This window comes from Nerophis lumbriciformis, linkage group LG22 (genome assembly GCF_033978685.3).
Source record: "Nerophis lumbriciformis linkage group LG22, RoL_Nlum_v2.1, whole genome shotgun sequence".
Lineage (NCBI taxonomy): Eukaryota > Metazoa > Chordata > Actinopteri > Syngnathiformes > Syngnathidae > Nerophis > Nerophis lumbriciformis.
The window spans coordinates 20,834,894-20,861,721 of NC_084569.2; the positions used below are offsets into that span (position 1 = coordinate 20,834,894).

General features: G+C 41.3%; 2 protein-coding genes across 2 annotated transcripts in view; one reads left to right on the forward strand and one right to left on the reverse strand.

Moving 5' to 3' along the window:
* Nucleotides 1-9,859, reverse strand: part of LOC133615130 (uncharacterized) — a 44,942-nt gene extending 35,083 nt beyond the window's left edge. Inside the window, exons 1-4 of the mRNA XM_061973491.1 lie at nt 9,829-9,859; nt 5,211-5,579; nt 5,011-5,142; nt 4,547-4,690 (exon numbers count right to left, since the gene is read on the reverse strand). Coding sequence (XP_061829475.1) covers nt 4,547-4,690; nt 5,011-5,142; nt 5,211-5,579; nt 9,829-9,859 — 676 coding nt within the window. The remainder of the gene's footprint in view (nt 1-4,546; nt 4,691-5,010; nt 5,143-5,210; nt 5,580-9,828) is intronic.
* LOC133615477 (ubiquitin carboxyl-terminal hydrolase 37-like) overlaps nt 1-26,828 on the forward strand; it is a 107,796-nt gene that overhangs the window by 60,656 nt on the left and 20,312 nt on the right. The window contains exons 8-12 of the mRNA XM_061974094.2: nt 16,920-17,004; nt 17,090-17,118; nt 17,203-17,269; nt 21,883-22,124; nt 23,700-23,766. Coding sequence (XP_061830078.1) covers nt 21,991-22,124; nt 23,700-23,766 — 201 coding nt within the window. The 5' untranslated portion in view covers nt 16,920-17,004; nt 17,090-17,118; nt 17,203-17,269; nt 21,883-21,990. The remainder of the gene's footprint in view (nt 1-16,919; nt 17,005-17,089; nt 17,119-17,202; nt 17,270-21,882; nt 22,125-23,699; nt 23,767-26,828) is intronic.

Consider the following 26,828-nt stretch of genomic DNA (forward strand, 5'->3'; position numbering starts at 1 on the left):
ACTTTTTTTGTATTTTTTTAGGTGGCTAAAATACGCGGTGCTGCTGACCGCCGTCTAACGTTACGTGTGATATATTGACTAACGTAACCCTGCTTAAAAAAAATCACTGAACAAAAAGTATGAATAAGGTAGTGAACTGCAACAGATTCCCGTGTTTGCAATAACGTTATAACGTTAGCAGTGAGTTTACAGCCTCACTGATTTAACTACACAGCAAATAAAAGTCACGTTACTTAGCCAATAAACGTTATCTTACATTCAAAACTTACCGTTCTTTGTGCAACTTCAAATGCCGGACGAAGTTGGAAGTTGCCTCTCCATCAGTAATTTTCGAACCGCATGTGTTGCATACTGCAAACCGTTTTGTGTTGACCACCTCGTAATTTTTATACCCAAACAAAATTATTTTAGGTATCATTTTTTGTTCACTGGCGTGTGGTTTGGACATGTCTTCTTCGTTGGTTGTCCTGCAATTTGATTGGATGAATGCTGTGTGATGAAAACAAAGTAGATATAATTTGATTGGCTGTTGTACTGAGACCACACCAGCTGACACACGCAACGCTGATAGACAAGTACACAATGAAAAATACGGAGCGCTCCCGAATAACTTTTTCATCTTTGGGTTTTGGGGAAAGTAGCAAGTCATGTCAAGTCATGTCAATTCAAAAGGCTCAAGTCCAAGTGAAGTCACAAGTCATTGATGTTAAAGTCTAAGTCGAGTTGCAAGTCTTTTTACATTTTGTCAAGTTGAGTCTAAAGTCATCAAATTCATGACTCGAGTCTGACTCGAGTCCAAGTCATGTAACTCGAGTCCACACCTCTGATACGTTATACACATACAGTTGTGTGAGGGATCAGACAAAGAGCAGCTCGAAGACTTCTATGGGAATGAAACAACAAAGACTCAGATTTCCCTCGCCCGGACGCGGGTCACCGGGGCCCCCCTCTGGAGCCAGGCCCGGAGTTGGGGCACGATGGCGAGCGCCTGGTGGCCGGGCCTGTCCCCATGCGGCCCGGCCGGGCACAGCCCGAAGAGGCAACGTGGGTCACTCCTCCAATGGGCTCACCACTCATGGGAGGGGCCATAGAGGTCGGGTGCAGTGTGAGCTGGGCGGTAGCCGAAGGCAGGGCACTTGGCGGTCCGATCCTCGGCTACATAAGCTAGCTCTTGGGACGTGGAACGTCACCTCACTGGGGGGGGAAGGAGCCTGAGCTAGTGCGCGAGGTAGAGAAGTTCCGGCTAGATATAGTCGGACTCACCTTGACGCACAGCAAGGGCTCTGGAACCAGTTCCCTCGAGAGGGGTTGGACTCTCTTCCACACTGGCGTTGCACGCAGTGAGAGGCGACGAGCTGGGGTAGCAATTCTTGTTTCCCCCCCGGCTCAAAGCCTGCACGTTGGAGTTCAACCCGGTGGACGAGAGGGTAGCCTCCCTCCGCCTTCGGGTGGGGGGGACGCGTCCTGACTGTTGTTTGTGCTTACGCACCAAACAGCAGTTCAGAGTACCCACCCTTTTTGGATACACTCGAGGGAGTACTGGAAAGTGCTCCCCCGGGTGATTCCCTCGTCCTACTGGGTGACTTCAACGCCCATGTTGGCAACGACAGTGAAACCTGGAGAGGCGTGATTGGGAAGAATGGCCGCCCGGATCTGAACCCAAGTGGTGTTTTGTTATTGGACTTTTGTGCTCGTCACAGATTGTCCATAACAAACACCATGTTCAAACATAAGGGTGTCCATATGTGCACTTGGCACCAGGACACCCTAGGCCGCAGTTCCATGATCGACTTTGTAGTTGTGTCATCGGATTTGCGGCCTCATGTTTTGGACACTCGGGTGAAGAGAGGGGCGGAGCTTTCTACCGATCACCACCTGGTGGTGAGTTGGCTGCGATGGTGGGGGAGGATGTCGGACAGACCTGGCAGGCCCAAACGCATTGTGAGGGTCTGCTGGGAACGTCTGGCAGAGTCTCCTGTCAGAGAGAGTTTCAATTCCCACCTCCGGAAGAACTTTGAACATGTCACGAGGGAGATGCTGGACATTGAGTCCGAGTGGACCATGTTCCGCGCCTCTATTGTCGAGGCGGCTGATTGGAGCTGTGGCCGCAAGGTAGTTGGTGCCTGTCGTGGCGGTAATCCTAGAACCCGTTGGTGGACACCGGCGGTGAGGGATGCCGTCAAGCTGAAGAAGGAGTCCTATCGGGTTCTTTTGGCTCATAGGACTCCGGAGGCAGCGGACAGGTACCGACAGGCCAAGCGGTGTGCGGCTTCAGCGGTCTCAAAGGCAAAAACTCGGACATGGGAGGAGTTCGGGGAAGCAATGGAAAACGACTTCCGGACGGCTTCGAAGCGATTCTGGACCACCATCCGCCGCCTCAGGAAGGGGAAGCGGTGCACTGTCGACACCGTGTATGGTGCTGATGGTGTTCTGCTGACCTCGACTGCGGATGTTGTGGATCGGTGGAGGGAATACTTCGAAGACCTCCTCAATCCCACCAACACGTCTTCCTACGAGGAAGCAGTTCCTGGGGAATCTGTGGTGGGCTCTCCTATTTCTGGGGATGAGGTTGCTGAGGTAGTTAAAAAGCTCCTCGGTGGCAAGGCCCCGGGGGTGGATGAGATCCGCCCGGAGTTCCTTAAGGCTCTGGATGCTGTGGGGCTGTCTTGGTTGACAAGACTCTGCAGTATCGCGTGGACATCGGGGGCAGTACCTCTGGATTGGCAGACCGGGGTGGTGGTTCCTCTCTTTAAGAAGGGGAACCGGAGGGTGTGTTCCAACTATCGTGGGATCACACTCCTCAGCCTTCCCGGTAAGGTTTATTCAGGTGTACTGGAGAGGAGGCTACGCCGGATAGTCGAACCTCGGATTCAGGAGGAACAGTGTGGTTTTCGTCCTGGTCGTGGAACTGTGGACCAGCTCTATACTCTCGGCAGGGTCCTTGAGGGTGCATGGGAGTTTGTCCAACCAGTCTACATGTGCTTTGTGGACTTGGAGAAGGCATTCGACCGTGTCCCTTGGGAGGTCCTGTGGGGAGTGCTCAGAGAGTATGGGGTATCGGACTGTCTGATTGTGGCTGTCCACTCCCTGTATGATCAGTGTCAGAGCTTGGTCCGCATTGCCGGCAGTAAATCGGACACGTTTCCAGTGAGGGTTGGACTCCGCCAAGGCTGCCCTTTGTCACCGATTCTGTTCATAACTTTTATGGACAGAATTGCTAGGCGCAGTCAAGGCGTTGAGGGGATCCGGTTTGGTGGCTGCAGGATTAGGTCTCTGCTTTTTGCGGATGATGTGGTCCTGATGGCTTCATCCGGCCAGGATCTTCAGCTCTCGCTGGATCGGTTCGCAGCCGAGTGTGAAGCGACTGGGATGAGAATCAGCACCTCCAAGTCCGAGTCCATGGTTCTCGCCCGGAAAAGGGTGGAGTGCCATCTCCGGGTTGGGGAGGAGACCCTGCCCCAAGTGGAGGAGTTCAAGTACCTAGGAGTCTTGTTCACGAGTGGGGGAAGAGTGGATCGTGAGATCGACAGGCGGATCGGTGCGGCATCTTCAGTAATGCGGACGCTGTATCGATCCGTTGTGGTGAAGAAGGAGCTGAGCCGGAAGGCAAAGCTCTCAATTTACCGGTCGATCTACGTTCCCATCCTCACCTATGGTCATGAGCTCTGGGTTATGACCGAAAGGACAAGATCACGGGTACAAGCGGCTGAAATGAGTTTCCTCCGCCGGGTGGCGGGGCTCTCCCTTAGAGATAGGGTGAGAAGCTCTGCCATCCGGGAGGAGCTCAAAGTAAAGCTGCTGCTCCTCCACATCGAGAGGAGCCAGATGAGGTGGTTCGGGCATCTGGTCAGGATGCCACCCGAACGCCTCCCTAGGGAGGTGTTTAGGGCACGTCCAACCGGTAGGAGGCCACGGGGAAGACCCAGGACACGTTGGGAAGACTATGTCTCCCGGCTGGCCTGGGAACGCCTCGGGATCCCCCGGGAAGAGCTGGACGAAGTGGCTGGGGAGAGGAAAGTCTGGGCTTCCCTGTTTAGGCTGCTGCCCCCGCAACCCGACCTCGGATAAGCGGAAGAAGAAGGATGGATGGATGGACATACAGTTGTTGACAAAATACACTGTACATTATATACCTCAGCTAACTAAACTATGGAAATGTATAATATAATTCATATAGCAATACGGTCTCACTGCACTGCAGGCTAGCAGTTAGCCGAGTCATTGCGCAATCCATGGTGAGGCTCAACTCAGTGACGTGCCTCAACTGGCTGCTGATCACCGCACGTCTCTTCTCAGTATTTGAACGGCAAATGTGAAAATTCAGCGATTTTGAATAAAAATAATCTAAAACTGGTGAAGTTAAATGGAAAATAACTTTATAGTATAATCACTGGATACACATAACAATTTAATAATTTTTTCTTTTTTTTACATTTTTTTTCTTTCCATTATGGCACGTGAGGCCCCGCCTCACCTGCCTCCCCTGACTGCACGTCACTGCTGTAGGTGGATTTGCAGTAGAGTGTGACACATGTGTAAACCCTACCTATACATGCATTGGAGCTTCCAGGTGGTTTTCTTGGATCTGTTGCATTATATCCAGCCAGGCAGCGACAAGTATATGCTCCGATTGTGTTGTTACAATCGGAGTTACTACCGCACGACTCATCTTTGGCACACTCATCTATGTCTATTCAAAATATGTAAACAGACAGCATTAAAACAAAATAAGTTAATCGGTATTGGCTTGAAAAATATACCATGCATCGCTAATTTCTGGGGTAAACATTACAACCTTGTTTTCATTACTTTGCTCTTTTATTCCACTTTGTATTTGTTCTTTTGTAATAGCATGTTTGAGAATGTGCATTTGGCCGTTGAGAAATTTGCTGCAGGCCGTAAATGGCACTTTGACTACCGCTGCTCTAAAGTAACAGTACTTAAGTACCATTTTTGGCTACTCAACCAACCTTTTGTTCAAAAACCTACATGTGATGCACATATATTTACCAGTACAACCGTACGAATCCCCTGTTGGCAGATGTTTTGGGCGTAACTCGTAGCCAGCCACACAAGTACACCCTCCATCACTGTTACACTGCGCAAGTGGTCCACAGGAAGCATTTTTACAGACACTATGATCTAAACAGAGATACCAAGAATGAAACCAAGCGACCGATAATAAAGTCCGTAATCAATGACATCCTTACAGGTTACAAGGCCAGTTCCGGATATTGGGTGACTTGAAGCTCTGTATATGTAGAACTCTCCTGGACACAGCACAACACTGGCTGTGAAGGTATGACTACCGCAGGATGAAACATAAGTGTCTCCATTCCCTGATGTCGGAGAGTCGGACTCTTCGGTTGGATGTGTAAACGGGATACGTGAAGAGTATTGGAAACCACCAGTCTGGTGTCCTAGGCAGGAAGCGATGACTTTGTCTCCACCGATCCCAGTGAAGCGCACCCACTGACCAGTATAGAACCCGTCATCATGCGGGTAGCCAGGGAAGGAAGAGGAGGTGAAGAGTAAATTGCGTGACGGTTGCGTAATGTTGACGTAGTTATCACAGGAACCTGCAAAGGCAGTCGAAACATCAAGTCCGCAAGAGTGGACACAATGCAACATGAATCAAATAGTGTAGAGTAGGTCCTACCAGGTGGGAAAACACAATGTCCAACGATGAAGAAGGACCCTTCGGGAGAAGAAAATGTATTCTCTTAATGGAGCATTTACGGCTCAGTCGCTATGTGGGTAGAGTGTCCGCCCTGAGATTGGTAGATTGTGAGTTCAAACCGGCCGAGTCATACCAAAGACTATAAAAATGGGACCCATTGCCTCCCTGCTTGGCAGTCAGTATCAAGGGTTGGAATTAGGGGTTAAATCATCAATATTGTTCCCGAGCGCGGCCACCGCTGCTGCTCACTGCTCCCCTCACTTCCCAGGGGGTGGAGCAAGGGGATGGGTCAAATGCAAACGATAATTTCACCACACCTAGTGTGTGTGCGTGTGACTATCAGTGGTACTTTAACTTTAACTCTAGGAATGCCAGTGATAAGTAGTCATTTACCACCGTTTATTATTGTGGTTGTAGTCTGCATCATTTTAAGAGTTGTTTTGAACTCAAATATTGGCGAGGTATAACACAAACTATAACCGCAAACAATAAACATCTTGCTAAATAATCATCCATCCATCCATTTTCTACCGCTTCTCCCTTTCGGGGTTGCGGGGGGTGCTGGAGCGGAACCCACGCAGACACGGGGGGAACATGCAAAACTCCACACAGAAAGATTACTGAGGACCTTCGCATTGTGAGGCACATGCACTAACCCCTGTACCACCGTGCTGCCGCTAAATAATCAGTCCCGCTTTTTTGCGATTGTTGCAGCTTCAAACACTGGTGCATCTTATACAAACCCCGTTTCCATATGAGTTGGCAAACTGTGTTAGATGTAAATATAAACGGAATACAATGATTTGCAAATCATTTTCAACCCATATTCAGTTGAATATGCTACAAACAACATATTTGATGTTCAAACTGATACATTTTTTTTTTTGCAAATAATCATTAACTTTAGAATTTGATGCCAGCAACACGTGACAAAGAAGTTGGAAAAGGTGGCAATAAATACTGATAAAGTTGAGGAATGCTCATCAAACACTTATTTGGAACATCCCACAGGTGTGCAGGCTAATTGGGAACAGGTGGGTGCCATGATTGGGTATAAAAACAGCTTCCCAAAAAATGCTCAGTCTTTCACAAGAAAGGATGGGGCGAGGTACACCCCTTTGTCCACAACTGCGTGAGCAAATAGTCAAACAGTTTAAGAACAACGTTTCTCAAAGTGCAGTTGCAAGAAATTTAGGGATTTCAACATCTACGGTCCATAATATCATCAAAAGGTTCAGAGAATCTGGAGAAATCACTCCACGTAAGCGGCATGGCCGGAAACCAACATTGAATGACCGTGACCTTCGATTTTCAGACGGCCCTGTATCAAAAACCGACATCAATCTCTAAAGGATATCACCACATGGGCTCAGGAACACTTCAGAAAACCACTGTCACTAAATACAGTTTGTCGCTACATTTGTAAGTGCAAGTTAAAGCTCTACTATGCAAAGCAAAAGCCATTTATCAACAACTTCCAGAAACGCCACCGGCTTCTCTGGGCCCGAGATCATCTAAGATGGACTCATGCAAAGTGGAAAAGTGGTCTGACGAGTCCACATTTCAAATTGTTTTTGGAAATATTCGACATCGTGTCATCCGGACCAAAGGGGAAGTGAACCATCCAGACTGTTATCGACGCAAAGTTCAAAAGCCAGCATCTATGATGGTATGGGGGTGCATTAGTGCCCAAGGCATGGGTAACTTACACATCTGTGAAGGCACCATTAATGCTGAAAGGTACATACAAGTTTTGGAACAACATATGCTGCCATCTAAGCGCCGTCTTTTTCATGGACGCCCCTGCTTATTTAAGCATAAAATACGACAGCGGAGACCCGGGACTGTTGAACGACTGAAACTCTACATAAAACAAGAATGGGAAAGAATTCCACTTTCAAAGCTTCAACAATTAGTTTCCTCAGTTCCCAATCGTTTATTGAGTGTTGTTAAAAGAAAAGGTGATGTAACACAGTGGTAAACATGCCCTTTCCCAACTACTTTGGCACGTGTTGCAGCCATGAAATTCTAAGTTAATTATTATTTGCAAAAAAAAAATTAAGTTTATGAGTTTGAACATCAAATATCTTGTCTTTGTAGTGCATTCAATTGAATATGGGTTGAAACGGATTTGCAAATCATTGTATTCCGTTTATATGTACATCTAACACAATTTCCCAACTCATATGGAAACAGGGTTGGTATACCGGTGCGGCTTATAGTCTGGAAAATACGGTATTCATTTGTTAAATCGATCGGGGTTTTAGAGATAACAATTATGTAGTTAATAGTGTTGTCCCGATACCAATAGTTTGGTAACGATACCGGTACTAAAATTATTTTGATACTTTTGGATACTTTTCTAAATAAAGGTGACCACAACAAATTACATTATTGGCTTTATTTTAACAAAAAAAATGTACGGTACATTAAACATATGTTTCTTATTGCCATTGTGTCCTTAAATAAAATAGTGAACATACAACTCGTCTTTTAGTAGTAAGTAAGCAAACAAAGGCTCCTAATTTAGTCTGCTGACATATGCAGTAACATATTGTGTCATTTATCATTCTATTATTTTGTCAAAATTATTAAGGGCAAGTGGTAGAAAATGAATTATTAATCGACATTTACTGTTAAAATCCGCTTACTTTCTCTTTTAACATCTTCTATCTACACTTCTGTTAAAATGTAATAATCACTTATTCTTCTGTTGTTTGGACACTTTACATTCGTTTTGGATGATACCACATATTTAGGTATCAATCCGATACCAAGTCGTTACAGGATCATACATTGGTCATATTCTGAGTTTATAAACATAATATACATTTTTTTTTAAAAGGAAAGAAGATGTTGTGATGCCAAAAAATATCGACGTAATCATAGTAGTATCTCTCCTGTACTTTGTATCATTACAGTGGATGTCAGGTGTAGATCCACCAATGGCGTTTGTTTACATTGTGACGCCGGTGAGCTACGGTGTGTAGTGAAGCATGTTTAGCTATTCCTCGTCCTGCAGGGATGATACTTGTAAGAAACGTACTTTATTTGTCGCCATGGAGGCAAGGATTAGTGATTTAGAAGTAGCTAAAACACTGCAGACTGGGGCTGGACTTTAGCCGCTAGCGAGCTAGCCATGTTTTAAAGCACCTCTTCCGGTGGGCTTTTCAGTGTTATAACTTCACCTTTCTCGTTAGTTTTTAAGCCAAAATGTGTCCGTTCTCCTTTTTCTGTCTACACACTGTGTCTGTTTGTAAGTACTCTGTGATTGTGCGCTGCCAAACATGCTCGTCTGCTCGTAAACCAGCAATGACTCGATGTGACAAGGGCGCGGGGGGTGGAGGGCCGCTACTTTTCAGAGGCAGTATAGTACCGAAAATTATTCATTAGTATCGCGGTACTAGACTAATACCGGTATACCGTACTACCCTATTAGTTAATAATGTATATGTGTACAAGTGAAACTCAAACAATTTGAATATTGTGTAAAAGTCCATCGATGTCAGCAATTCAACTTCAAATGTGAAACTAGTATGTGATATAAACTCATTACATAAAAGGTAAAATATGTCAAGCTTTTATTTGTTGGAGTTTTCACGGTTTACAGTTTTTTAAAACCCGAAATTTTCAATTCAAAGTTTTAATAAGCTGTAAGTAATCATCCTAATTATATCAGAAGAAGTCTTGAAATATCTTAAGTTGCATGTAATGAGCCCTTGAAAGTCTAATTGATGGTATAAACAAACCTTTGCACGATATTCAAATGTATGTTAACAATGTCGCTAAATGCCCATCCCTTGTTCATTCAAAGAGTTGTTACTACATTTGATTGTTGATCATTCATTTGAACATCAGAAGGCGAAATAAACAAAAAGAAACAGAAAAAAATGACAACGAAATAGTCAATCAACATAGTCAACAAATTAATTTTACATTGTATATTATTGACATGCCTGAAAAGGAGTTAATTAAACAAAATAATTCCAGTATCTTATAATTACAGTATTTGAGCCTCGTCTAAAACTAAAGTAGTCTCCGCTTGAGCAATAATAATCATTACATCACTGAATCCTGATTGTAACTGAGTAAGTTGGCTGCTCCCTCCTCTTTATACAATAAGTGAGAAATAATATGAATTAACTCACCGAGGAGAAGTGTTAAGGCGAAGCAGTTCATGATGCGATGACATACGATGACAAGAAAACACACTGAAAAGTTTTGAATCTCGAAAGTGCATTCGGGGAGATTTGCACAGAACCTCCAAAAAAAACTGTTTACAAGGTACTCGATGCAAAAGACAATGCAAATGTCACCAAGTTGTGATTGAAGACGGCGGAGCACAGAGACAAGATGTGAGGAGTCGGATTGTGTTGAACATGATTGTTTACACATTCAGTGTACTGCAAGCAACAGGTGTCGAATTCATAGCCGGTCCCCGCAGGACCATTTGAAAATCAGCAGACATCCCAGCAATTAAGAACTTACACCATTATACACCATTATATTTGGTATTCAGGGCCACATTGGTATTAGTAGGCTGTATAGCACTAACAATTCTTACCGAGTGTGTCACATTACCACCAAAAGTGGCAATAATTGAATTCTACACGACTAAAAAGAACCAGCTGTAGAGGTTGCCCTCTAGTGCAGGGGTCCCCAAACTACGGCCCGTGGGCCGGATCCGGCCCCCAAGCATCCAAAATCCGGCGCACAGGAAGTCCCAAGTAATTTTCTACCGCTTGTTACTCTTGGTGTCTTCTAGCCGTTCAGGCAAATCATATTGTCTAAAAATGAATTTTCCCATCGATAAAGTGACAATGTTAAATGTTGATGAACATCAATGTTTTTGTTTTGTTTTTTTTGTTGTTTTTTTTGTTTTTTTTATTGAAGATGAACAAAACGGATTATAAAGACAATGTATATATGTGTGTGTGTATATATATATATATATATATATATATATATATATATATATATATATATATATATATATATATATATATATATATATTTACAGCCTGGCCCCCGGTTAAATTTTTTTAACCCAATGCGGCCCCCGAGTCAAAAGGTTTGGGGACCCCTGCTCTAGTGGGTTCTTCAGACCACCACAGACTGCCAGGAATTCACTGTTTTATTTTCCTTCAATGGTGCAAAGTCTTTTGCTTTTCAGCACATTGTCTTTTCTGCGTCCGTGTCTCTCAGCAGCACCTCCAACTCCAACTACTCGTTTCCTCACGGCTGCTGCTAATAAAGGCGACAGGTGATTAGATAACAAGGCCCACCAGGGCCATCTACGCACCTGTCGCTGTCTTCGAGGCCGGTCCTGACACACCCCGTTCCGTGGCAGGCCACGCCCCGTTCCGTGGCAGGCCACGCCCCCCTCCACACCATCTTTATCTATTAAACCCCATCTGTACAAAATACACTTTTTTTTTTTTTTTTTTTTTTGTCCTGTCCAGCTTCTCAGGCAAATCATATAGTTGATGTAGATGCCCATATCGGCTGTACAAATTTACTTTACAAAAGAGGAGTGTGGGATACATCTCTTGTTGCCTCATTTGTATTGGACTTTATTCAATGGATTTATATTATTATTTGGTGCAGCCGGGCGGGAGCAGGAGAGGATAGAAAGAGAAAAAAATGGAAGAGAGAGAGGGGAAATTGTGGGGACAAGAGGGGGTTAAAACCGAGAGACAAAAACAACAACAGCAAACACAACAATAACAACAAGAACAGTAGAACAACATCAGCAATAGGATATGTACAAATATGATGGTAAAAGTGATAGCAAAGAAGCAGTTAGTAAAATAAATAATACAGAAATGACAGATTTTGCTGTTTTTGTGTGCATTTAAAATATTGTAGCGTTTTGCCCAGATGTTAAAAGGATGACAAAGAATCACTTTAGTATAGCTTGTTTTACTAAAGTGATTTTTAGAAATGTTCAAGAAAGAACAAACAAATAAACATACACACACTTACACAGAGTCCAAGAAACATAGATATTTTTTTATGACGCACATGTGGCCCACGATCTAAAGTGTGCTTTGAATTTTGGCCCCCTGTGCGATTGACTTTGACACCCCTGCAAGTGTAAGGGAATGTTCCAGAAAGAGAGTTTTTTAAGTGTGGCACAGCCCGCGCTCCCAGAGTACGAACTGAATTTCTGAAGCATATTTGATTTATTACCAACCAAAGCTCTTGCTAACTGTATTACTCTTTTCAACGGAATCTATTTTTATCACGCAGGTTGAATGACTAGTTTCATTGAATGATCCAGTTGCAAGAAAATGCATATTGCGAGATGTTTTTTTTATTTGGTAGATATAATAATATATTTTTTATATAAAAAAAAAAAAATCAATTGAATTTGTTTGAATCAGTCCATTAGACCAGTGGTCCCCAACCTTTTTGTAGCTGCGGACCGGTCAACACTTGAATTTTTTTTTTTTTTTTTTTTTTTTTGTCATAAAAAATACAATCATGTCTGCTTACGGACTGTATCCCTGCAGACTGTATTGATCTATATTGATATATAATGTAGGAACCAAAAATATTAATAACAGAAAGAAACAACCCTTTTGTGCGAATGAGTGTGAATGGGTGTAAATAGGGGAGGGAGGTATTTTGGGTTGGTGCACTAATTATAAGTGTATCTTGTGTTTTTTATGTTGATTTAATAAAAAAAATAAAAAAATAAAATTATTTATTTATCTATTTATTTTTTGACTTCTTGTGCGGCCCGGTACCAATTGATCCACGGACCGGTACCGGGCCACAGCCCGGTGGTTGGGGACCACTGCATTAGACTATTCAGTACTTATACAATTATAAAATGACATTGCTGAATAGAAAATATGTCTGTTTTTATTTTGGACAGTCCAATTATGTTGACGCGAACATAGACGAAATATTACCTCTCTCAATCGTCTGTCTCAATCGCCTCAGTTCTCAAAACTTGTGCGTAACTGTGCCAGTTTGCGTGAACATTCTAGATGTGCTAAATATAGACACAGAACGGCAGCCTCAGAGCATTTTTAGTCTTGACAAATCACATTGTGAGTGTTGAATGATTATATTTGCATGAAGACAGACACACAATCCTCTGTGCACGAGCTCAGTAGTTTAGCTTTGCCGTGTGCTGTCAGGTTTGTACATGTTTTAATACACGCAAATCTTTAGAAGAACAGGCCCTTTGTGTATTCTTTATTGCTGCAATAATTATGACATGCACATTTATCTCTATCTAAAAAATTGTACATAAGACTTGGACTTCCTTTTTAGACTTTAGACATAACTATGTAATAGTAAAAAATACATTGTTTTTAAACAAAATTGGGTATGGTTTTCATCTTTTAAGTACCCTTAGTGGGTGGTGTGCCTCGGTTGGTAGAGCGGCCTTGCCAGCAACTTTAGGGTTCCAGGTTCGATCCTCACTTTCGCCATCCAAGTCACTGCCGTTGTGCCTTCAGGCAAGGCACTTTACCCACCTGCTCCCAGTGCCACCCACACTGGTTTAAATACTGTATGTAGCTTAAAGATGTAGAAAAATGAGTTTCAATATATAAAGCGCTTTGAGTCTCTAGAGAAAAGCGCTATACAAATGTAATTTACTTTACCTTTCAGGCCCTGTTTAAACAAAGGTAACATTTAAAAAGTACCGATTTGGCACCGGTACATACACATCCTAACTTATGTGGTACTTTGTAGGCCTATTTTGGCTTATGCAAAGAAAATGTCAGAGTATTGCTTTGACAATATGCTTATCATTGTGGTTGCTGTGGTGTATGTACGCTGCAAATTATTTGCCACTTGTGAAGATTTAACATGTTATTCTTGGAAATGTTCCTCGTTTTAAGAGATATTTACTTACTTCATTGATTTTAATTCATAATCTTAATTTTAGCATGAATAATAACATTTTGTCTATTCCAGTTTAAAAATGTTTAAATTGAGAAAATTACTTTTCAAATAAGATATTTTGCTTTTCCGCACACATTTTTTTTTTGCAACCTCCCGAGGACGCTTAATTTAAGAATTGCAAGTTGAATAACGCCTGGGCACGCCTCGGGATCCCCCTGGAAGTGCTGGACGAAGTAGCTGGGGAGAGGGAAGTCTGGGATTCTCTGCTTTGGCTGCTGCCCCCGTGACCCGACTTCAGCTAAGCGGAAGAAGATAGATGCAAGCTGAATAATGCTTGTTTTCGGAATTAAATACTTTTTCTAGCGTGAAAGTATTGCTCATTTCTAGATATACAAATCTTAATTCACGATGTCTTATCAAGTAAAATTAACTAGCTGCATGGATAGATCATGTCACAAATGTGTTGTACAAAACCCACGAAGTTGGCACGTTGTGTAATTTGTAAATAAAAACAGAATACAATGATTTGCAAATTCTTTTCAACTTATAGTCAATTGAATATTGTAATAATATATATATGCTGTTGGCAGGAGCTCTGTGCTCTTGTGTCATCCTTTTGTGTTCCCCTCTTGTTTTCATGTGTTATTATACATACTTAATATATATATATATATATATATATATATATATATATATATATATATATATATATATATATATATATATATATTATTATTTTTGCTGTATTTTAATGTTGTTAAAATACAGTAGTGTAGTCGACCTGAGTATTCATTAAGTACCACCATAATGATAACATTAAAATACAGTAGTGTAGTAGACCTAAGTATTCATTAAGTACCACCATAATGACATTAAAATACAGTAGTGTAGTAGACCTGAGTTTTCATTAAGTACCACCATAATAACAACATTAAAATACAGCAGTGTAGTAGACCTAAGTATTAATTAAGTACCATCATAATACAGTAGTGTAGTAGGCCTAAGTATTCATTAAGTACCACCATAATGACAACATTACAATACAGTAGTGTAGTAGACCTAAGTATTCATTAAGTACCAACATAATGACAACATTAAAATACAGTAGTGTAGTAGACCTAAGTATTTATCAAGTACCACCATAATGACAACATTAAAATACAGTAGTGTAGTAGACCTAAGTATTCATTAAGTACCACCATAATGACAACATTAAAATACAGTAGTGTAGTAGACCTGAGTTTTCATTAAGTACCACCATAATAACAACATTAAAATACAGCAGTGTAGTAGACCTAAGTATTAATTACATTTTTTTTTTTTGCCTTTTGTTTCGGGACCCTTTGGGACTGTGTGATAAGGGGTGGCACTTTCGTGACTTCTGTGGTGCTTTTTTGTGGACTCTGGATCTGCCTCCCGGGAGCTTTTTGGATGGAGACAAGCTGCTGGGTCTCTGCCACACCAGAGTCCGTTTGGAGAGACTGGAGGAGATGCGGATGAAGAGACAGGGCTGCGGAGCTAGTGCTGAGTACCGGGACGGACAAGCTTCACAGTGTCTTGGCTGAATGAGCAGGTATCGGACACCTCAGTCTCCTTAGACGCATCCTCCCTCATCCATGCGGACTGGACACTGGCCGAGTTAGTGGGCGGCTGAGAGTGGAGTCGGCTCTCTTGGTTGCTTTGTTGGGTCTGCTCCTGTCTCTGGCCATGCTCCCTCCACCCCAGCAGACGATGGCGTGGAACACCGCAGAGGCGACCACAGTGTATATGTTTCTTTTACTTTTTATTCATAGCTGTATGTAGAAATGGCTGGTTGCATCAGCTCTGCTCTTTTAAATGTCTTTATGTCCTTTGTGTTCTTTGATGTTTGATGTTTGATGTGTGCTATGACTATGAGTTGTTTTTTCCCTTGGCCTCAGTCTGGACTCCCTGTCCAGGGGCCCAGGCTTAGACCGATTTTATCATTTCTCACCCCTCTCGACACCCCTCCCCCATTGTTTACCTGTATCTCACCTTTTTTGTAAGGAGCGCCGGAAGTTGGCAGACCCGTCAGCAATCCTGTTCTGTCTCCCAGTAATGTTTGTCTGATCTTGAATGGGATTGTGCTGAAAATTGTAATTTCCCCTCAGGGATTAATAAAGTATTTCTGATTCTGATTCTGAATATACTGCAAAGACAAGATATTTACCGTATTTTTCGGACTATAAGTCGCAGTTTTTTTCATAGTTTGGCCGGGCTCCAGTGTGACTTATATATGTTTTTTTCCTTTTTTATTATGCATTTTCGGCAGGTGCGACTTATACTCCGAAAAATATGGTAATGTTCGAACTGAGAAACGTGATTTTTTTTTTTTTGCAAATAATCATTAACTTAGAACTTAATTGCAGCAACACATTGCAAAAAAGTTGGCACAGGGGCATTTTTACCACTGTGTTATATGGCATTTCCTTTTAACAACACTCAGTAAACGTTTGGGAACTGAGGAGAACCATTTTTGAAGCTTTTCAGGTGGAATTATTTCCCATTCTTGCTTGATGTACACCTTAAGTTGTTCAACAGTCCGGGGTCTCCGTTGTGGTATTTAAGCCTTCATAATGCAGGTCTGGACTACAGGCAGGCCAGTCTAGTACCCGCACTCTTTTACTATGAAGGCACGCTGTTGTAACATGTGGCTTGGCATTGTTTTGCTGAAATAAGCAGGGGCGTCCATGATAATGTTGCATTGCATCATAATGAGGTGGGTTTCTAACAAAAGTTTTTTGAAACGTCACTTTAAATGGGATCGAGTCGATTAGTCATACCATTTCCCAGCGAGCATAGCAATGCTGATGTTGATGATGTGATGGCTCTGATGTATTACATAGACTATGATGTCGCCTATGACGTATTTCGCTGTTATGAAACTGATGAGGGGACAGAATATCACTGGAATGTATTTGAAAGAAATAAGGCACGACGACATAATCTTTTGCCATGTGGCAGCAAACATTGCATCCCTTCAGGTGCCTGTAAGGCCAGCAAGTAGATCAATGGCCTTAACTTACAGACATGCTTCCCGAGAACAAGCCTTCTCTACAATTGGAGGCAGGTGACAGCAGAGAGGCGACATTCTCTGAAAGGTGAACTTTGGAAAAAAAAAAAATGCTAAGTTGTATCTTGCAGTTATCATGAATAGGCTATAAATACTCTTATCTGACATTAAATCAGCCCATGCAGACAACAAAGCACATTCAGTCTGTATACAAACAATTGAATAAAAAAAAAAATATATATATATATATATATATATGTATATATATATATAACTGAGACAATGAGCAATTTGTAACATGAATTAAAAAACAAGAAAAACTAACAACATTCACCTTAACAGAGTTGTCTACCAAGTTGACCCTGCCGCCTCCAACATTGAAGAGGGAAGAATCTTGTTTTGGAACCAACTCGTTGCTTGTCTAAAGGTAAACTCAACACAATAAAAAGCCTGCTTTAGTGGTCGGAATGTATTATCTGTGAAACTAACAAACACATGTTTGTTTCTCAAAGGGAAATAGTAGGGTAAAGGATAACCAGAGGTAAATATAACTTGTTCATTTTTGTGTAGAATAAAAATAGCATTTTAAAAAAGAAACATTGCTTTTGTTTTTATCGGACCTCAGTTCCAACAACTCAAACTTAAAAACTGACTCAAGGAAGCAAAAGTTTCATTGGTGGCCGTGGTACGGGGTAGGTTTGATGTCCAATATGATGTTTACAATTAGTCTTAAAGGGGAACTGCACTGTTTTGTCCATCATTCACGATGCTTACGTGAGACAAGCACACATATGTTTTTCATGCATTCTAAATAGTAAATAAACATTAGCAAAAGTCAGCCAACAAAGGAGCCAATTCTGCCTATAAAGCGCTCTAAAAAACATCCCAAAACCTCAATTAACGTTTTATACAGATGATGTAAGTATATACCGTATTTGTCGGACTATAAGTCGCAGTTTTTTTCATAGTTTGGCCGGGCTCCAGTGCAACTTATATATGTTTTTTTCCTTTTTTACTATGCATTTTCGGCAGGTGCGACTTATACTCCAGTGCGACTTATACTCCGAAAAATACGGTAAGTAATGTACTGTAGTACTAGGCACATTCATATTACCATGTGATATTTACATATTTTGCTCATTTCAGGCATACGGTGGCGTATTAATTTCACCGACGCAATACAACTTTCTCTTTTTCCTTCAACAACACTACTACTAATCCTCCAGACTTTTCCACCACAGTAACTTTTTTAGGAACTTTCCCACTTACGCGGATACCTAAAGTTCCCCCTGTGTTTCCACCAAAAACTACCCGGGTACATTCAGTTCTTTTATGAACCTTTCGGAGTTCTTCCTAGCTAGGCGGGACTTTTCCAAGGGTACCCAGAACCTTTTCGGGGGTGGGCTGTGCTGTCGAACGCTGATTGGTTGAACACAGTTGGGGATGTTTCTAAAATATACGTGGTGACTTGTTTTTTTCTTATTTCTTGTTTATTTCTATTACAACAAACTTGACAACGGAGCGAAAGAAGAACAAAAGGAGCTTATGAAATGCAGGAACGTTTGTGAGGCATCTCTGTGCTGAAGAACTATTATTTTTGGAATTATTTTTGGAATGTTTTTACTTAGCCGTAGTCCTTCAACTACATGCAGTTTATTTTTGTTTATTAGTTTTTACAACCTTCACTGGGATGCCGACTGATGGGATGTTCAAACCTTCTATCTTTTTGTTTAGATTAAGAATTAATAATTTAATAATCAATTAATACAATCAATTAATACAATCAATTAATATCGCTAACGAAGGGTAAAAAAAACAAGTGCCGCAAGCAAGAGTCTTTTCGTGTCTTTATCGCCATCTCCGGGCACAAGCATACTTGCCAACACTCCTGATTGTCCTTGTAGAGTCCCGAATTTCAGTGCCCCTCCCGAAAATTTCCCGTGGCCACCATTCTCACAAATGTCTCTCGATTTCCATCTGGTCATCAATTTTGCTACTCTGTGGTGCATGACTGCGCATTTGGGCACTGCTCACGAGTCGTCTGCCACTAAATCAAATTCCATCTGAACTCTAAACAAAATAAACACATAACAATGTATTCTGTATGATTTTTCAATGCAACTCTGTGAGTGACAAGTGACAACAAGCGACCACAACAGATAACAATGATTGTCAGCACTGTTCAATTATTTTAACGTCTGTCGAGACGCCTTAAGGAGGACAGGAATTCCATTGATCACTTTATAGAGCAAAACTGTTTATATTTGGCCGTAACCACACCAAAAACATTGTTAAAGAACTTCTGTCGAGCAAACCAGGCTCAAACCAACTCTTTGTTATCTGTCATATTATCAGCAGCCGCTCGCTCCTGCACCAACACATGCACTCATGGCACTTAGCCACTGTTGCGTTTTTATGGCTACACAAAAAGTCGGACAACTCCAACACCAAACATAAAGTGTAAATTCCAGGTGGATACACGATGACTACTCAATCAGATGTGTGCTTATTCTACTGTCATTTATTAAGAATGTTAATTAATGGATATTATTCATGAAATACTGTTACTAGATTACAGCAATGCTAATACAAAAATATATATTTTGCAGACAGAAAGTTAGAGAAATGTACACTTTATCCCAGTGGTGGGCCGTGCGTTTCCACCTAGGCCTTCAGTGATCTCCGACTTCAACCTCTCAAAATACCATTATTGATGTAACCACATGATCATTGCTGGAGAAATACTATACAGGAACACATTTACACCCTACTGAGTATTGAAACACATCAACAGTATACAAAACGGGTTATTTTCTGGCGCATATAAAAATCAATTAAAACAAATCAGCACTTAAAACGTATACCATAAATTTCTCTGCTTGGCTTATGCAACTTCCGCTCAATAAAGTTTGATTCAAAGTACACACTTCTCAAAGATATATTAACTGCCCTGACCACATGATGGCGACAAATACACATGTAACAATGTTAATCAAATGACAAGCATGACACACTTTAACAACAAGAGTTTACAACTTTTCGTTGTACCAGAACATCTACTGTCAATAACTTGTGATCTGATTGGCTATCGCAACTGTCTCTCAACTCTATGTGTTCTCAAATTCATCCGCTAACGATCCCGATGAGTATCCAATCACAGGACGCGTAAATGTCACGTTCAACGTGAGGCCATCTAGAAGGCCTTCCTTAATGACAACAACTTATGATCTGATTGGCTATCGCAACTGTCTATCAACTGTATATCCCAGATTACTTACAGTGCACGGATGCCTGCATTGCTGAATCTGAAGGCGTCTGGCAGATTTCGTACGGTATGGCAACATAAGCTAGCTGAATTCTGATTGGATACAAACTAAAACTAAAAACAACAGCACTGGAACGAGCATAATATGACATGAAGAGAATATTACTAATTTTGGATATTTTAGGGAAAGTAAATAAAAAAATAATTTTATATTTAATTATGATCATGATTTCTGGTTATGTGAGGCCAGCAGAGAAAAGGCCTTGCTGGCCCTGAGGGCACACCACTGCTTTCTCCCATGCTTACATCTCATTGTGCAACATGTGAATGTTTTAAGGGGGACTAAATGTGATCTCTCAAAAGGGGTACAAATTATTTCCAAAGCATGTCCCCCACCAAGACATTCAATACCAGTGTTTGGTTAGTTACTGAAAACCAGTAACTAGTTACAGTTACTAGTTACTTTATTTCAAAAGTAACTCAGTTACTAACTCAGTTACTTACACCAAAAAGTAATGCGTTACTGTGAAAAGTACATATGTAGTTACTTTTTTTTTTTTCTTTTTTTTTTTAAGGCTCCCATTAATGCCCTTTTAGCCTTCATTTCAGTACTGTTATTGCACTGGAGAATAATACAATCTGTTGATCAACTTGACATGCATTTGCATCACTGAACTCAGAAAGCAATGTGGTCTACATACAACACACAAAGACAAATATATGTTTCAAAGGGCCAATTTATTTCAGGCCAGAACAAATTGACAAAACTATTTTAAATAGCTGCAACATAATGGCACTTTAATTTTAACTTTAAGTAGATAGGATCTTTGATCCAAGACACAACTTACATTTAACTAAAATGTTATTTTCTTTGTGCTCGACTAAAGAAAAGTATTGAGAATGTGTCCATGTTAAGAAACTCGACTTCTGGCTTCGCCATGATGTCTTGTTAGTTGTTATGAGAGTAGCGTATGTGTGTGTGTGTGTGTGTGTGTGTGTGTGTGTGTGTGTGTGTGTGTGTGTGTGTGTGTGTGTGTGGCCCTTTAAGATATGACAGCATGTGAGGTGAGTGACGTCAGTGAGTGAGTGGGCGAGAGAGGTGAGGGAACGGCGACAATGAGTGAGTGCAGGTGCAATGGCTTGGTGGATGGCTGCGTCCAATATAGTCACAATGTTGCAACAAACCGCCGGCCTCGTCATTCACCCTCAGCTGTAAAGACACACTTCCGGGTAAAGTGAAGGTTGTTAGCCCCGAAGTACATAGGCCCTGGAAGAACGTCTCCCTTGCGCCCCTCAACTACGGTCTGGGAGCCCCCGCCCCCACCCACAGAAAGCACGCCTTTTCTTTTCCTTGTGACACAGAAGGACGACACAGCTGCGCTTCAATAAAACACACTTAGATCTTCTGTTTCTAGCCGATACTACATAAAAAATAACGTAAAATAACGCAGTAACGCATCATGTAGTAACAGTAACTGAGTTACTGAATATAAAAAATAACGCGTTAGATTGCTAGTTACCGCCGAAACTAACGGTGTTACAGTAACGCGTTACTTTGTATTGCGTTAGTACCAACATTGGGTTTGGGACAGGAGCATGTCTGATGTTGCTCACATGTGCTCCACTGAATGTTCAGGGAATTTTTGCGTTTGCTCACACACATTAAAAATCTGCGGCCCTTTTAAATACCTTCCTACTTCTGAGATCTCAAGGTTGGCAAGTATGGGTAAAAGTTGAATGTCAAAGTTTACCAACTTTTCGGTTGGTGGCTACAACCTTCTCATATCTAGGTGAGAGGCATTATTTATTATCGGGAATTAACTTTCAGCAGCTCAAAGGCGCTGCAGGAGCTCGCTGGCTCAATATGTCAATGTCAAACTCCCATTACCTGCAATTTTAGCCATCTTGTACTTGTCGTAGTTTACGATTTAGAATGCATTAAAAACAACATACATATGTGCTTTTTAGGGATTGTGACGTTTCAGTTCCCCTTTAAATGAACCATTCCATAATCTTATAGGCGTTTCTTTGTTCCAAAAGGTATGTTGTGTTCCTGAAGAACGGAGCCGCCGGCAGCAGAGCAACACCACTATCTCTCACAAGGACCGAGGGGAGGTTTTCAAAACACTCCCAGCAAAAAACAAAGAAATGCAGGTGAAGTTTCAAGAATTCAACACCGCAAAAAGCACATATCAGACAGATATGAGTCTGAAAAAGACAGACTGGGGGCCCCAGCAGGCTGCATCCATCAAGCAGAGCCAGCAGGTATCAGACAGTCTTGGGTAAGTCCATCACCGTGATAGTATGACGATACAAACACGACATATAATATTAGAGGAAACTTTACCAAACACCTTTGGGCCTGATATAATAACGGTTTGTGTGTAATAGGTATTACAGGTGCAAACTTGATTAGATTAGATTAGATTAGATTTATTGGTCCCCTTGGGGAAATTCATTGTCACTGCCGTACATTTAAACACTAGACATTACACATCACACAAAAATAGCACATGCAAAACTGATATACTAAGCCTGTACTCTGAGTATTGTGTCTCTTAAATGAGCAAAATAGGGGTGATTCATAATATCCCATAGGCAAACACAGGCAGTTGATTGGGGCCCCAAGATTTCCAGGGGCCTCAAAATGTCTCATGAAAATGATTAATAAAGTTTCCTTCTATTTAAAACAATTCTTTATTTTTTGTTTTAAATTGTGCGTTTCCGATATCTCCCCCGTCTCCTTTCACGCAGTGGACTAGTCCATGCTAATGCCTTGATTCTGAACGACACACCAAAACCAAGATGGTTATGAGACTTTTTTATAAAGATAAAGCGCAGTTATGCAAGTGGAGCAGAGATTAGGAGAAGGCGACAAAAAAGTTAACTTTTTTTTTTAAAACTACCTAATGTGTCACCCTTTTTTTCAGTAACACTGAATCAGGGGTCTGCAACCCGCGGCTCTGGAGCCACATGTGGCTCTTCTGCCTCCTTGTTGTGGCTCCCCTCAGATTTTTTATAACCCCGGAATGAGAAAAGTTTGCATTTTTAAACATAGTTCTATAATTTCCGACTCTCTGTGAGGCCCTGAATGCGCACAGGCTGAGGCGCAAGGAAGGAAAGTAAAAAGTACCACTGATAGTCACACACACACTAGGTGTGGTGAAATTACCCTCTGCATTTGACCCATCTCCTTGTTCCACCCCCTGCGAGGTGAGAGGAGCAGTGAGCAGCAGCGGTGGCCACGCTCCGGAATCATTTTGGTGAGTTAACCCCCACTTCCAACCCTTGATGCTGAGTGCCAAGCAGGGAGGTAATGGGTCCCATTTTTATAGTCTTTGGTATGACTCGGCCGGGGTTTAAACTCACGACCTACCGATCTCAGGGCGGGCACTCTACCCACAAAGCCACTGAGCAGGTCAAAGAGACTAAGCCTGCGTTTTCAGTTCAGCTTCTCCAGTGTGCAAGCCCGTGGGTAAGCTAACCATGAATTCTTGCCAGAAAAAAGAAAATAGTTTTATTTCACGTGGACGGATTGGTTTTCCTGTATAATAACAAAGTAAAAAAGATGAAAACTTTTAAAAGTTATAGCAGTGTTTTATTGGACAGAAATGCTGTCTGCTGGGTTTAAAATATTTTTATGTTATATTGGTATATATTTTTACCAGCTGAGATGTCATGCAAAGCTTCTAAAAGAAGAAAAAAAGACAACATCACCAGCATAGCAATCTCACCAGAATAAAAAAACCACTTGTGACAAGTGCTCCCAGCCTGATTGGTCTTGCCGTTGACCCTTTTTGGACCGACATTTGTGTTCTCCGAATGAAAACAGAAGGAACAACTGTGTTTGTCAACAGGTTCAGAGTCCATGGTGAGGTTGTTGCCGCCGACGATAAGAAGTTACGGTGGTGGCAATGGCGCAAGGTAACAGTAACATAGAGTCCGGCATACAAAACTAAGTAAAACACCGTTTCTTGAGATGACACTGAATATAAAAAGACCCCTTTTATTCAAGACCCGTTCTTAAAAATAAAAAAAATTAAGACAAAATGCTTAAGATTTAAGCAGGTATTGAAACAACTTCGAAAACTTGTTGAATTGATCAACTCAAGCTTAACATTGGAACAACATGCTTTTTGACGACGTTAAATCAATGTTGGGTTTTGACGTCGATTTGATCATTGAATTTTGGTCATTTTATACCAATATTCTACAACACAAATACAAACCCCGTTTCCATATGAGTTGGGAAATTGTGTTAGATGTAAATATAAACGGAATACAATGATTTGCGAATCATTTTCAACCCATATTCAGTTGAATATGCTACAAAGACAACATATTTGATGTTCAAACTGAAACTTTTTTTTTTTTGCAAATAATAATTAACTTAGAATTTCATGGCTGCAACACGTGCCAAAGTAGTTGGGAAAGGGCATGTTCACCACTGTGTTACATGGCCTTTCCTTTTAACAACACTCAGTAAACATTTGGGAACTGAGGAGACACATTTTTTAAGCTTCTCAGGTGGAATTCTTCTCCATTCTTGCTTGATGTACACCTTAAGTTGTTCAACAGTCCGGGGGTCTCCGTTGTGGTATTTTCGGCTTCATAATGCGCCACACATTTTCAATGGGAGACAGGTCTGGACTATAGGCAGGCCAGTCTAGTACCCGCACTCTTTTAATATGAAGCCACGTTGATGTAACACGTGGCTTGGCATTGTCTTGCTGAAATAAGCAGGGGCGTCCATAGTAACGTTGCTTGGATGGCAACATATGTTGCTCCAAAACCTGTATATACCTTTTAGCATTAATGGCGCCTTCACAGATGTGTAAGTTACCCATGTCTTGGGCACTAATACACCCCCATACCATCACAGATGCTGGCTTTTCAACTTTGTGCCTATAACAATCCGGATGGTTCTTTTCCTCTTTGCTCCGGAGGACACGACGTCCACAGTTTCCAAAAACAATTTGAAATGTGGACTCGTCAGACCACAGAACACTTTTCCACTTTGTATCAGTCCATCTTAGATGAGCTCAGGCCCAGCGAAGCCGACAGCGTTTCTGGGTATTGTTGATAAACGGTTTTTAACTTGCACTTACAGATGTAGCGACCAACTGTAGTTACTGACAGTGGGTTTCTGAAGTCTTCCTGAGCCCATGTGGTGATATCCTTTACACACTGATGTCGCTTGTTGATGCAGTACAGCCTGAGGGATCGAAGGTCACGGGCTTAGCTGCTTACGTGCAGTGATTTCTCCAGATTCTCTGAACCCTTTGATGATATTACGCACCGTAGATGGTGAAATCCCTAAATTCCTTGCAATAGCTGCTTGAGAAAGGTATTTCTTAAAGTGTTCAACAATTTGCTCACGCATTTGTTGACAAAGTGGTGACCCTCGCCCCATCCTTGTTTGTGAATGACTCAGCATTTCATGGAATCTACTTTTATACCCAATCATGGCACCCACCTGTTCCCAATTTGCCTGTTCACCTGTGGGATGTTCCAAATAAGTGTTTGATGAGCATTCCTCAACTTTATCAGTATTTATTGCCACCTTTCCCAACTTCTTTGTCACGTGTTGCTGGCATCAAATTCTAAAGTTAATGATTATTTGAAAAAAAAAAAACGTTTATCAGTTTGAACATCAAATATGTTGTCTTTGTAGCATATTCAACTGTATATGGGTTGAAAATGATTTGCAAATAATTGTATTCCGTTTATATTTACATCTAACACAATTTCCCAACTCATATGGAAACGGGGTTTGTACAACATTGAAACAACATGCTTTTTAACAACAATTATTGAATGTCAGATTTTGGCGTTCATTTGACTATTGAAATTTGGTGATTCCCCAACCAACAATGTGGATCCACCGTTAGACATCAAAGATGTTTCAATTTACAAATACAACTTTTTTGCAACATTGTTCCGATGTCAGTTTTAAAGGACATATATGTATAATCAACATTGTATTAGGGCTGGACGACCTATCGAGCTTGTAAGATATATCGATATATTTTTAAACAAGATATGAATTAAGAAAATTATTTCACGTTAAAATGACCAAACATCGCTTATTTGTTGTGTTCCTTGTTCTCCCCCGCTTCCCACTCCCTCTCAAAACCCCATGGGCTACTAAACCCCTCCCCTTCCTCCTTCCAAGATGTGCTTGCACGTATAAGAACATCCATGATTGAGATTAAGGCAAAACATTAGGGACAGGCCAATCAGAGGTTGTGGAACCAGGAAGGGAAATCACAACAGACATCCCAAAAGAGTGTCAGAGAAGAGAAGAGGGAATATTCAAGCGGGGGATTTATATATTAAAAAAACTAGTGGAAGATGGCAGAGGGATTCTCTTCTTTAGATTTTTCTTTTAGCGATGTAGACGACGTCCAGGAAACCCACAATGCGACTACTTGGCCACATTTGGACAAATGTATGCGTCTGGATAAAACATTCATTTGAGTTGTTTACCATGTAAGCCCAAATCAAAACTGTTCTCGAGTTGCCAAACCGGGCATATTTTGTACGAGAAATGCTGCCAAAAATGTATGCTGAAGTGAGGAAGATCATAGCCGCACAATTAAGTAATGTCACTTACTTAGCGCTGACAAGAACCGTACATGTGTGACAGTCCATTATATTGTCAACTGGAAATTAAAAAGTGCCTGCCTGCAAATTAATGTTTTATCTGAGTTTGATACATTTTGTATTACTTGCACAGCTATGTTATTTATCTTACGTAGAAAGAATATTTTCCATTTTATTTATGTTATGTAATTAAACAGTTTTTTTTTCTGTGCTGTTAATACCCATCTTGACTAACTGGGTTAATAAAATTGCCACTGACTGTTTACAGTACAATTGTCATTCAGTTCAATTTCAGTGAATCTTGCACAAATATGAATATCTTTATACTGTATGTGTACTTTCACCGGAAAATATATTGAGATATATATCGAATATTGAGT